This window comes from Mercenaria mercenaria, chromosome 13, assembly GCF_021730395.1.
Source record: "Mercenaria mercenaria strain notata chromosome 13, MADL_Memer_1, whole genome shotgun sequence".
NCBI lineage: Eukaryota > Metazoa > Mollusca > Bivalvia > Venerida > Veneridae > Mercenaria > Mercenaria mercenaria.
In genome coordinates this window covers 38745795-38758036 of record NC_069373.1, presented here as the reverse complement: position 1 = coordinate 38758036, position 12242 = coordinate 38745795, and the positions used below count along the sequence as shown (strand labels likewise).

General features: G+C 35.1%; 1 protein-coding gene across 2 annotated transcripts in view; it reads left to right on the top strand.

Annotated features, from left to right (window-relative positions):
* The window catches only part of LOC123528966 (sodium- and chloride-dependent betaine transporter-like), a 44258-nt gene that overhangs the window by 17299 nt on the left and 14717 nt on the right, over positions 1 to 12242 (top strand). For both annotated transcript variants that reach the window (XM_053521591.1, XM_045309084.2), the window contains exons 4-12: positions 63 to 215; positions 477 to 675; positions 885 to 1017; positions 2285 to 2419; positions 4832 to 4935; positions 7384 to 7511; positions 10636 to 10748; positions 11142 to 11273; positions 11491 to 11590. In XM_053521591.1, coding sequence (XP_053377566.1) covers positions 63 to 215; positions 477 to 675; positions 885 to 1017; positions 2285 to 2419; positions 4832 to 4935; positions 7384 to 7511; positions 10636 to 10748; positions 11142 to 11273; positions 11491 to 11590 — 1197 coding nt within the window. The remainder of the gene's footprint in view (positions 1 to 62; positions 216 to 476; positions 676 to 884; positions 1018 to 2284; positions 2420 to 4831; positions 4936 to 7383; positions 7512 to 10635; positions 10749 to 11141; positions 11274 to 11490; positions 11591 to 12242) is intronic.

Genomic DNA, 12242 nt, shown 5'->3' with positions numbered 1-12242 from the left:
ACCGTGTCGATGTGCTTAAGTATACATGTTTTTTTCGGTAGTTCCTATTATTTTGATTTTAGGCTTAGGTATTTTACAAGTGGCGTTGTCATTGTGTGTTCTGTGGTATCTAATATCTATAATGGTATGGGTATTGTACTTCCTGTACAGTTCATGCTTCTCCGAGCTGCCCTGGACAACATGCAACAACCCTTGGAATACAGAAAATTGTACAGGTACTCAATTTAATTCTTATACTATTTTCATAATTACTAGTATGAGGACTTCTTATCAGTATACATCGGTTATCATGGCAACTTGCGACACATTGATGTTTTAAGTTTATCATGGTAAACGGTATCATATGAAACATACTTTTGAGGGCAGACGCATGCCTACACGCTGAATGGTACAGCTTACTTGTGTGAAGTGATCAATTAAAGCTCCATGACAGCAGCTGTCGAAAATAAATGTATTTGTGATTTTCTATTTTTCAGAGATCTTGGAAGTATTAACGGGACGAAAAACAGAACAGGATATCTATAACACAAGTGTTTCATTGTTAAATGATTCATTTTACACAGTTACAAATACTGACAACTTGTCCGTACCAAATCTGCCTTTCAGCTCTTCTCAGACCAATCATTCAAACGTCTCAACTCTAAGATCAAGTTCCTCTGTGTATGAATTTTGGGAGTAAGTAGCTTCCTTTATAGTACTGACGAAAAAATAGAACCAAATCATATTTTAAGAGATTGTTCAAGCATTATCATTTTCAGTCATAATTATCTTACGTTTAAGTCATCTATCAATTATATGGTCTATTTAATGCGTTACTTTTTGCGCGTATGTTTATTTCATTTGTTGTAAATTTTCATTAAGATCTTAAATCGATGACATTTCAGGTACAAAGTGATAGGACGATCACGTGGTCTTGAAGACATGGGAAGTATACAACCACACCTGGTGATCTGTCTATTCCTTGCCTGGCTATTCTGTGTTGCTGCAGTTATTAAAGGTGTCAAAACTCTGGGCAAGGCAAGTATCGCGCGTCGACAAATCTGCGTTTAGGTCGCATCATTTTATGTGATGTCGAAATATGATATCACATAAGAACATCCACTTCCTTAAGGAAATCATTATTAACGTTGGCAAAACTTTGACATCAGTTCTTTTTTTCTGTTTTAGCAACTTCATTTTAAAAAAAAAATTATTTTATCTACGTAACAAAACCATCTTAGATATACCATATAGCATAATTGTAACAGTTGGACTATCTGCTGAAACAGACAACACGTTGTTAACCATACAAAGACGTATGTGAGATGTATTTTGTAAGTCACCGACTGTAAGCTGTGTTCAAGCCCTCAAGCGAAAAGCTGAGCTGATGCATTTGGGGAGAGGAACTCGAGGGACAGATGCCATGCGTTTGTTTCCAAATGCTTGCATTTCGTTTAATTTGTGACTGTTTTGGCATAAATGATATTCATATTCTATGTAGCACCACTACCAATCATTTTTAGAGTTTTTGGTTCCTGCTGTAAATGAAATAGTTCGGGTTCTAAATACTGAGACAGCACGTCAATCTTCGCATTTGTATAAACATGGCCTCAGAATGATAATTTTAGATGATACATAACGTTGTATTGTATGAATCCTTATTAATCGTTTCGCTGGTAAATAGCTTTTGATTTATGGCCTGTCTATAGTTTGCTTATCGGGTAATAGTCTTACATTCCTTGTGGGTTGTTCTTAAGACATCTTTTTTGGGTTAATATGCGGACGACTAAGAAACAATATGGTAGAAAGTTTTGTCATCCATCCTAGCAAATTCAGTATAGGTTTGCTATGCATTAGTCAAAACTTGAAGAAGAAAAAAAACCTTCATAAAGATAATTCTGGTATCATGTTATGAAAAATAAAGTCAATTGTAATAGAACACTGACTGAATAGCTTGCCGTTTGTACTTTTACCATTTACCGGCAACAGATTCAGTAAATGTATTATGAGACATTGTATGTGATCCATTTCTACTTAAAAATATATTTTTTCGATATAATGTAACAAAATGCCAGACGGAATTCAGATGCGCTTCGTTCGATGTAAAAAAACTTAATGCTTATGTAGTTGTATAATAAAGTTTGTATGGAATAAATTGCCATCTGCAATCCTTTGTAAATACTGTTCATTCTAAAGAATATTTTACTCAGCACCTTGGAGAGAATACCAACGGAGAAATATCCAGTAAAGACCCCTTTTGGCTTAAAGACCCTGTAGGATTTTTTTCTTTTACTTTTTTTTTCAGGTCGTTTATGTGACAGCGACAGCTCCTTACGTATTTTTGACGATAATATTCATAAAAGCTCTAACTCTAGATGGGGCTATTGATGGTATAAAGATATTTGTTAAACCAGACTTCTCCAAACTTTTGACAACTCAGGTAACTTTTTTACTTTATATAAAGGATATTACTTGAGTGTCTTTTCATATCAAATTTATTAAATAAGTTGAATGAAATAATAATATGCGAGGTTCTGTCTAGCATTTTATCAATTTTATTCGAGTTTAATAAATTCAGTATGGAAAGGCACAAATATAATTTTATTTCTATCATATGCTACAAAAGAAGAAAGTTTGATGTTTCAGCTGGAAAAGCTAACTTGAATACATAATATTTATCAAGGTTCACCTTCTGTCAAGCATTATTTTTATAGGAAGCTTCACTCCAAAGAAGAGATGCGCAAATTATTTTTATGTTCCAGTTGGATGCTTTTTCACTGAGCTATTCAGCATTAGTATACTATTGTACTGTTTGTTGTCCGGAGTATCCTGCAGTAACCACTGGCTGAAAATCCATCGAAACTTCATAAGAAGCTTCATTCTTACGGAGAAATGCACATTTTATATCCAGGTTCCGGTTGGATGACTTCACTGAGTCATTGCCTTTTGATTATTTAATCTTAGTATGCTATAGCACCATTTCTTGTTCGGAGTATTCCTCAGCAACCACTGGCATTAATTCAGCGAAACGTCATATGAAGCTTCTCTCCCAAATGGAAATGCGCGTTCCGGTGAGGTGCTTTTGAACTGTGTTTAGTGCCTTTTGATTATTCAACAATACTATACTATAACTTACATCGCTTCTTGTCAGAAGTATTCCTCAGCAACCTATCGCTTGAATTCAGCGAAATTTCATCAGAAGCTTCTGTCCCAAAAGGAAATTCGCATATTATCTTCATATTTCTTCTTTGCATTTTTGCCCTTTGATTATTCACCATTGGTATACTATAATAGCATTTCATTTCTGGAGTAAACATCAGCAACCATACACTGTAATTCATAGGAAGCTTCACTCTGAAGACGAGTTCATGTTCCGGTCGGATGACTTTTTACTGAGTCCATGCCCTTTGATTATTCAACTATAGTAATAGTATTTCTCGGCAACCACTTGTTGGAATTCAGCAAACTTCATAGGAACATTCTCTCTTAAGAGGAGATGCACATATTATCTTCGAGTTTCGGTTGGATGACTATTCAACAATATTATACAAAAGTAACAATTATTGTCAGGAGTATTTCTCAGCCACCACTCGCTAGAATTCAGTGAAATTTCATTGGATGCTTCTCTGCCAAGTAGAATTTGGCTTACTGTCTTCATGTTCCATTCCGACAGTTTTTTCACAGAGTTAATGTCCTTTGATTATCCATCAATAGCATTCTATAGTACCATTTCTTTACGGAGTATTTTCGGCAACCACTAGCTAGAATTCATTGGAAGCTTCACTGCAAAGAGGAGATGCCCATATTGTCAGTTGATCTTTTGACCGAGTTATCGCCCTTTGAATATTCAATATTACTAAACGATAGCGCCATCTTAGCCATGAGTATTTCGCAGCAACCACTCGCTGAAATTCCTCGTAACTTCACTGGAAGCTTAACTCTGAAAAGAAGATTAGCATATTATCTTCATGTTTCGGTCGAATGAAGTTTACTGAGTTATTGCCCTTTTATTATTCAACCTTTGTATACCATTTCTTGCCCAGAGCATTCGCTGGAATTAGGAAGTTTTACTCCCAAGAGGAAATGTGCATATTATCTTCATGTTCCGGTCAGATGATTTTACATTGAGCTATTGCCCTTTTATTATGCAACATTAGTTTACTTTATTTACCATTTTCTGTCCGGAGTATGCATAAGCTACAACTCGCTGGAAATCTTCGAAACTTAATAGGAAGCTTTACTCTTTAGAGGAGCTGCGCGTATTCTCTTGTTCCGGTCGGGTGGTTTTTCACTGAGTTATTGACCTTTGATTATTCAATATTAGTTTACTTTAGCGCCATATCCTCAAGAAACATTAGCTGGAATTCAGCGAAACTGCAGTGGAAGCTTCATTCACTCTTAAGTGGAAATGTGCATACTGTGTTCATGTTCCGGTCCAATGATTTTCACTCGGGTTTGATTATTCATCATTAGTAAACTATACCGCCATCTTTGTTCGGAGTATTTTTTAAGACGAGGAATGGAGGAATGTGCATTTCGTTTTTGTTTTTTTTTTTTTTTTTTTTTTTTTTGGGGGGGGGGGGGGGGGGGGGGTTGGCAAATGCTTCGGTTTAATCAATATTTTGTTATTGATATTATTTCTGCCAGATATTGACAAATTTCAATGGTCACAATATTAATACGTAAGACATAACGTAGTATGTTTATCAAACCTACTCGCAAACAACAAAACACCAGAAAAAGCTGATATCCCATTTTGCATTTTACGTAGCAATAACTGCACCATTCTACGAATTAAATGATTTAGTCCATAATCTGATACAAGCAAATAGTATATTAATATGTTTTTAAGGTGTGGTTAGAAGCAGCGGTACAAGTGTTTTACTCATTAGGACCATCCTGGGGAGGCGTCATCACCATGTCAAGTTATAACAGATTTCATCAAAAATCATTCTGGTAACGTCAGACTGTTCTGGTGAATTTTATTATTTTTATTTCATTCAAATCAAACAAATAATACAGATTTAGTTAGCAATGGTTTTAAGAAAAGACACAATCATCAATGTCTTTCACTATAAACCTCACAGTATTCTTAAACCTTGTAGCTACCTGTGTCTCAGGATATTCGAGAGGTATACCGGATCAGTAAGGCACGAAAAATGTCCGACAATTATAATATTACATTAAGAACTGCTGCCTCATAAAACAGATGCGGGATATATCTCGCAAAAATATCTCTATTATACATAGTCTGAGACACATTCATTATTATGGCATCTCAAACGTAACTAATTTATATATCTGTGTTGTTATTTTTTGTCCGTTATTGTTATGTTTTGTTATTCATATTGTAAACTCTGTTATTTCAATATTGTGCAGCGTCGACATTCTAAGTACACGCGGTCTACTTCCGTCCATTACTAGTCCTTGTTACAAAGATAATTCCCAAATGAAAAAAAGAGCGCAACATCCATTACGAATAACAAGATACCAACAGTTAAAAGACGCTGAATATGAATGGGAAGTTGTTCAATAACAAAAAAGAAATAAAGCAATCGCAAAAATACAATAATGATAACAAAATATCGATTGGCAATAACGACTTTTACATTAAGAAAAACATAACATTGAATAACATTCTAACACAACCCGATTTCTTTCCCTATTAAAAAAAGAAGACTGGAACTGTGTGTTAATATGCAACACACACACACACACACAATTTGTACGTCACAACGATTACGTCATAGCTGCGCGCTGTAAAAGAAAACCACATAGAACATGCAAATATTTGGTGAATCTCTTCAAACATGTACACAATAATGCTTGATAACATGTTAGAATCGAAAAAGGATATTTCATTAAGTGATTTGTCCTTGAATAAAATCATAATTTATCATTCAGCTGTGTATTATTATAATTTCATTGCATTCAAACAATGAAATGTTTCGACGACAAATCACTAAATGAGATATATTATTTCTTAAATAACGAACATACTTTTAGGAATTATACAGGCAACAACCACGATTTCTAAATTAGGAATACCAAAACATTAAATACGAACACGGAAATACAACAATAACAAAATACTGAATAATAATAATAAAACAATGAATAACAGTACCGAACACACAATTATAATAATACAATGGATATTTAAGGCGTAAAAAAATGTTTGTTTCCGGTGGCCCGACCTACCCTATTTTTCTGGCCGCCGATCCTAAAGTTTTTTAGTGGTAAAATCGGGCCGCATATTTTTGCGACGCCGCGCAATAAAAATCGTGTCGTATATGTTCAACTTTATCCGCACACTAAACGTCATGAGAGTCATGAAAAGTCAGTTTTAGATGGGATTTATAGTAGTAAGACGTTGAACAACCACTTGCACCTTTATTAATTCACAATTTGGGCATACCAGTCAAAACTCCATTGTCTGACATTTCCAGTTAATCCAGAATTTTAGACTGGGGTAGGGGTTGATGGTATTAATCTCAATGCAGCTCAAAGATGCAATCATGTTCCTGGCCAGTGGGCTTTTATTTGGTTTTAGTTTGAAATATAAATATTGGTTGTTGAATAATATTCAGTATAAAAAGTATTATTTAAAGAGAGAATCCACAGCAAGATTTCATTCAAGTTTCATGTTTAATCAAATATAAACTCTGCTCTCCGCAAGTAATTGCCAACTTCTCCACATGAATTAGCGGCGGAGAATGAATGATATAGGACACAACGATCCTATGACCACTCGATCGACTGCTCTACCTATTGAGCTAATCGGACGGGCTAACCTGGAAATGAAAAAAAAACAACAACAAAACGCAAACATGTAAAGCAAGTATTTATTCCATAATATTTAAATACATGTGTAATCCAATGGCATTTTATATTGCTAAAACATTATCAAAGTCATTGTACGTTCAGGTGTAAATCAAACATAATAATAGGATGCATGTTTATAAGGTTTATAATCTCCCTGTTTGAAACTACGATGGTGTTAGGTTAAAAAAAATCCTACCTACCTACCTACCCTATTTTTTTTTGGCCATGCAACTGGAAACAAACAAATTCTTTTTTAGGCCTATTTAAGCAACATTTGACATGTCATACATTATCTGCATTAAAAATATTCTGATATAGCACTTGCATGTGTTACTTCTTGCCAATCTTAACATGTAATTGAACTATTTTTTCTTTACTTTCAGAAACTGCAGTATGATGAAAAACTACTATTTCAATATTTATTTCAATATTGAAACGAAATATTGCTTGCTTAAAATATCGCATCTATTTAAAGCTTTGTTTACTAAAAATGATTAATTACTCTATCGTACAGAAATGATTATTGAAACGTGCCTATGTGGTACATCATGCATAGCGTTTCATGGCTAATTGTTTCAGGTCATCAACAATATGTGTTGCATTTGCCGGTTTTACAGCTTTCTACAATGGGATGGTTGTATTTACGTTGCTAGGATTTATGGCGAAATCATCTGGTATGACAGTCACAGAAATAGCGAAACAATCAGGTAGGCAGAAACGTCCCAGAAATAGCGCAGCAGTAAGGTATGCAGAAATGTGACAAAAAAGTGCAGAAGTCGGATAGGCAGAAATGTTAGGTAGGTAAAATATCACAGAATTAGCGCAACCAATGTCAGAGAAATAGTGCAGCAGCTAGGTAGAAAGAAACATTTAAAAATTATCACAGAAATCATAAAAAAAAACATATTACTAAAATGCGCAGCTAACAGGCAGGATAAATGTCAACAAGCAGGTATGTAGAGATACTAGTATCACAGAAATTGCGCAGAGATAAGTATAGTATAGCAAAACTGTCAGAGAAAAGGCGCAACGGTCAGGGTAGACATGCCAAAGAAATAGCGTAACAGTCAGGTAGGCAGAAATGTCACAGAAATGGTACTGCGATAAGTATGGCAAAATGTAACAGAAAAAGCGTAGCAGTCAGGTAGGTACAAAGCCCACAGAAATAGAACAACAGACAATTAGGCAGAAATAGCGCAGCAGGCAGGTAGGTGGCAATGTCACAGAAATAGCATATAAACCGTATAGACCGAATAGTCAACGAAAAGAGAAGGTATATATAGGACAATTACAAAGTAACAATTATGGCAGTCACATTAAACCTACATAACGTAAGTGAAATACGAAATAAAATCTGTAAAAAGATCCTTTTGGAGCATTGTATGCAACAAAGGAGAATAATAGCAGACTCTGTTTGTTGAGTCTGTTCATGAGAGATAATGAAATGTACATCACCTCTAACGCCCTCTAGCACCGGCCTAAGTGGAACTCTATTACACATTTATTGAATGGACTCCATGATCAAAAAAAAACCAGAAAATATAACAACACTGAATCCAAGTACTGGGAGACTTTTTACAGCCGCCACACAGCACGTTGTAATAGTTAAATAGTAAAATCTGTAAAACGATCCTTTGGAAGTTTAATGTGCAACTAAGGAGAATAATAGCAAACTAGGTTTGATGAAGTCTGTTCATGAGAGGTAATGAAATGTGCAACACCTCTCACGCCCACTGGCACCGGCTTAAGCGGGACTCTATTACACATTTATTGAATGGACTCCATGGCATGATCCCAAAGAACTAGAAAATATAACAACACTGAATCCAAGTACGTCGTAGAAGCAGGACATCAGACGAAAATTTATTATACGTTGTTACTAAGCAAACATAACATCTGTAGACCGGTCACAGAAATTTAACAACAATCAGGGAAGAACGGCAATCATAGACATGATACAAGAACCACATACTTTATAGGTTAAGCAGTTACTTATATATCACAGTCATCAGGTGCGTAGGGAAATCAAAAACAATATACAATAAGAGCTGTTTGTAAAGCATTTATACTCCCATGATGACTAGTCCCATTTTCTGTCCCGAAATCACTATGATCTTTACCCTTGTCCTGCTGATCGTCAGCGCAACCACAGACAGTCAACCTGTGATGTTTCTGGACAAAACGTCATTACGTTATTGAGCAGAAACGGTTGTCAGTTCCAAAGTCACTGTAACCTACTGACCCAAAAACATTATGGTCCGGCTATTGACTACAGGGAATCTTCAAATAAAGTTTGAAGGCAGTTGGCCAAGAGTTACTGACTGGAAAGCGTCCTCAGTCCCAATGTGACCTTGACCTTTGAGCTAGATTTGCTCAAAGGGTGCTCAAAAGGTTTTCTACAGATCTCAGGCAATCTGTTGATACAGTTTGAAGGCTGTGAGCCGAGGTTTTCATGAGTAACTGAGCGGGAACCGTTTTCAGTCTCACGAATTTAGATTTACTAACGACCCCCTAGCCCCCAACCCCCTCCCCGCAAAAAAAATTAGATGTCATCTACTGACCAAAGACAATCATTCCATGAAGTTTGACCATTATGAGACCAAGCAATCGGAAATTCAAGGGTTTACCGACTGACCAAGAGATAGCAGATAATGAGTGGAACAATAAATCCCCTCTTTCCAAAGGGGAACACAGCAATCGGTTAAACGGTCACATAAAAATCAATACCATACATGTTATTAGTGAATTAATTTGTAAATATGGTAGTCACAGGTCGTGTAGTTTTGGGCAGTAATAGAAAATATATTATGTAAGTAAAACCAGCAGTCAAACAATTACATCACACAATGCTCTTGAATAGAAAGACGTTCACGACATAGCAAAAAATTCTGTAAATAGGGCATTCACAGTATAGAAATCAATAATATCAATTATTTATACATATATATGTATTGTACTGATTTCGCTGCTGTTTGTCTAATGTTTTGATTTGGAATGATGATTGTCAGGAATTGGGGCACTTTGGATCTTCCTCCATCAAAAGCTGGGAAGTCACCATATGACCTACAATTGTGTCAGTGTTACGTTAAACCCAACAATAACAGAACGAAACCAGCTGTGTGTAGTGTTTGGAGTTCTCAAAAATAAACGTATTGAACCAAGGATAAAACAAACACTGAAAGGAACACATGCAGGCACCACCTTTGCACAACAGTTTTTTCAGTTTAAGTGAACTATTCTGAAGTACTTGAAGCAAAGTTCTTGATGCTGCTTGTTACTGCTTGTACAAAAGTTGATGAGGCAAAGAGATACATGTACTCATTTCAAGTACACGTCTTTGTACATCTTGCCTGGCAATGGCTTAAATACCCCTAATAGTATGCGTAAAATGCTGCTGCTAAATCAAACCCCATCTGGTGCTTTTGGTGAAAATGTTATTCAATAGTTAAACAAGAATCGCTGAAATATATGGTTATCGATTTTCAATATTGTGAATATTTTGAGTTAACTTACAGACCTTGACCTTAGAACACAGCAATTTTAGAGAAAACGCGGGATACTTATTTTTTTGTATAGAAGCATTCATTGTAGATATATAATATTTTATATTCATTTGGCATTACATGAATGTGGCTATATATGGTTGAATTTCATTTCTTGTATGTTTCAGAACGTTTGTTAATTTAGAACACTTAGCAAGCAGTAACATTTTCCAGTAGTACTTTTCTGAAAGACTACACATACATGTATATGATATATGAAATGTATTTTATTTGTTTGTTCTTGACTAATCAACATACTAAGCAATCTGCTTTATAATTATGTTGATAGGTCCTGGTCTTGTGTTCGTGGCTTTTCCAGCAGCACTCAGTTTGATGCCGTTGCCCCAACTGTGGTCCGTGTTATTCTTCCTAATGCTGATTGCCGTGGTCTTCGACAGTCTTGTGAGATGTTTTCCAATTACATGTATTCCATTCATTACATTGCCAATTAGTCTATTCAAATAAAAACAAAAGATAGATTATTAAAAATTATAAGTTTTGAATAATACGTCAGATAATACATCAGATTGAATTTACACTTGCAGTTTTTTAAAAATATCGTGATTTAGTCTTTTTGTCTGATAAGTTCAACAAATTCTGTAACCATTCCAGGTGTTTGGCAGATTTATCTCTTTAAGCACTGTGCCTTTGAACTTAGGCAACCGGGTTTTAAATTATTGCTTTCATGCACAAGGGGTTTAATATTTATACATCTTAAATGAGATGACGATAGTAAAAAGATCTATTCAAAAAGACTGCAAATGAATTGAACATTAAATAATTTACATATTTCAGTTTGGTATGTTGGAGACAGTCACCAGTGGAATTATAGACCAGTTTCCACACCAGTTGTTGGATAGAAGGATTCTTGTCAACATCATTACCGGACTTTGTTTCTTTATCACCGCACTTCCGCTTACAATGAATGTAAGAACTTTTTAATTTGACATTCGCATTTCTGTGTATAGCAAAATCGTAGTTTCGTGTATTTTCACAGTAAATAAGTACATGAGTTCGTAAAAAATGCATGCTATTGCATGCCCTTGCTCCATTACTTTTTTGCAATATTCAATATAAAGCTTTTCCCAGTGACTTGACGTGGTTTCATCGTAACAATGTTTTGTATTAAGTTTGTATGTTACAGGGCGGAATTTACATCTTCCAGTTGGCTGATTGGTATTTTGCATCATTTGCCTTACTCATTGGATCTTTGTTCGAGTGCATTGCAATATGCTGGATATATGGTATATTGGAATTTTGTAATAAATAAGGCACAATATAACCATCGTAAATAATATATTTAGCGTTGTCACAATATACAATACATCATATGTAGGGGCATTTTAAAGACCGATGCTTTGTCTGTCAGATAATCAGACTAAAGGTTCCCGTTTATACTACTCTATTCTTTTTTAAAATATCCATATGACATAGTAAAACGACCGCACAACTATCTAATTATTTCGCCGTTTTATCAATGATCAAGAAATAGTGTACAAGATTAATTTTAATTTGCTCATTTTGGTACGTTGAGGCTTATGCAATGCTGTATTAACACATACATACATACTGTTTAAGGAAATTCTGCTTTCTTTGAACGTTGTTTCTGGAGTAAATGCTACAACTAAAAATGTTGACAAGATGTATGAACGAAATATCTACATTTCCATGGTAGATACTTGAATAGATTAGGTAAATGAACTAGATGTCCGCGCAGAGCAAATACTTGAACCGGATGTCTATAAACAGTAAGTACTTGAACTAGACGTCCACACCGAGTAGATACTAGAACTATATATTCACTCAGAGTAGAACTATTGTTGACATCATGTATAAATATAATAACTATAGACTATAGATGTTTACGCATATCAAATACTTGTGGTAGCATTTCAC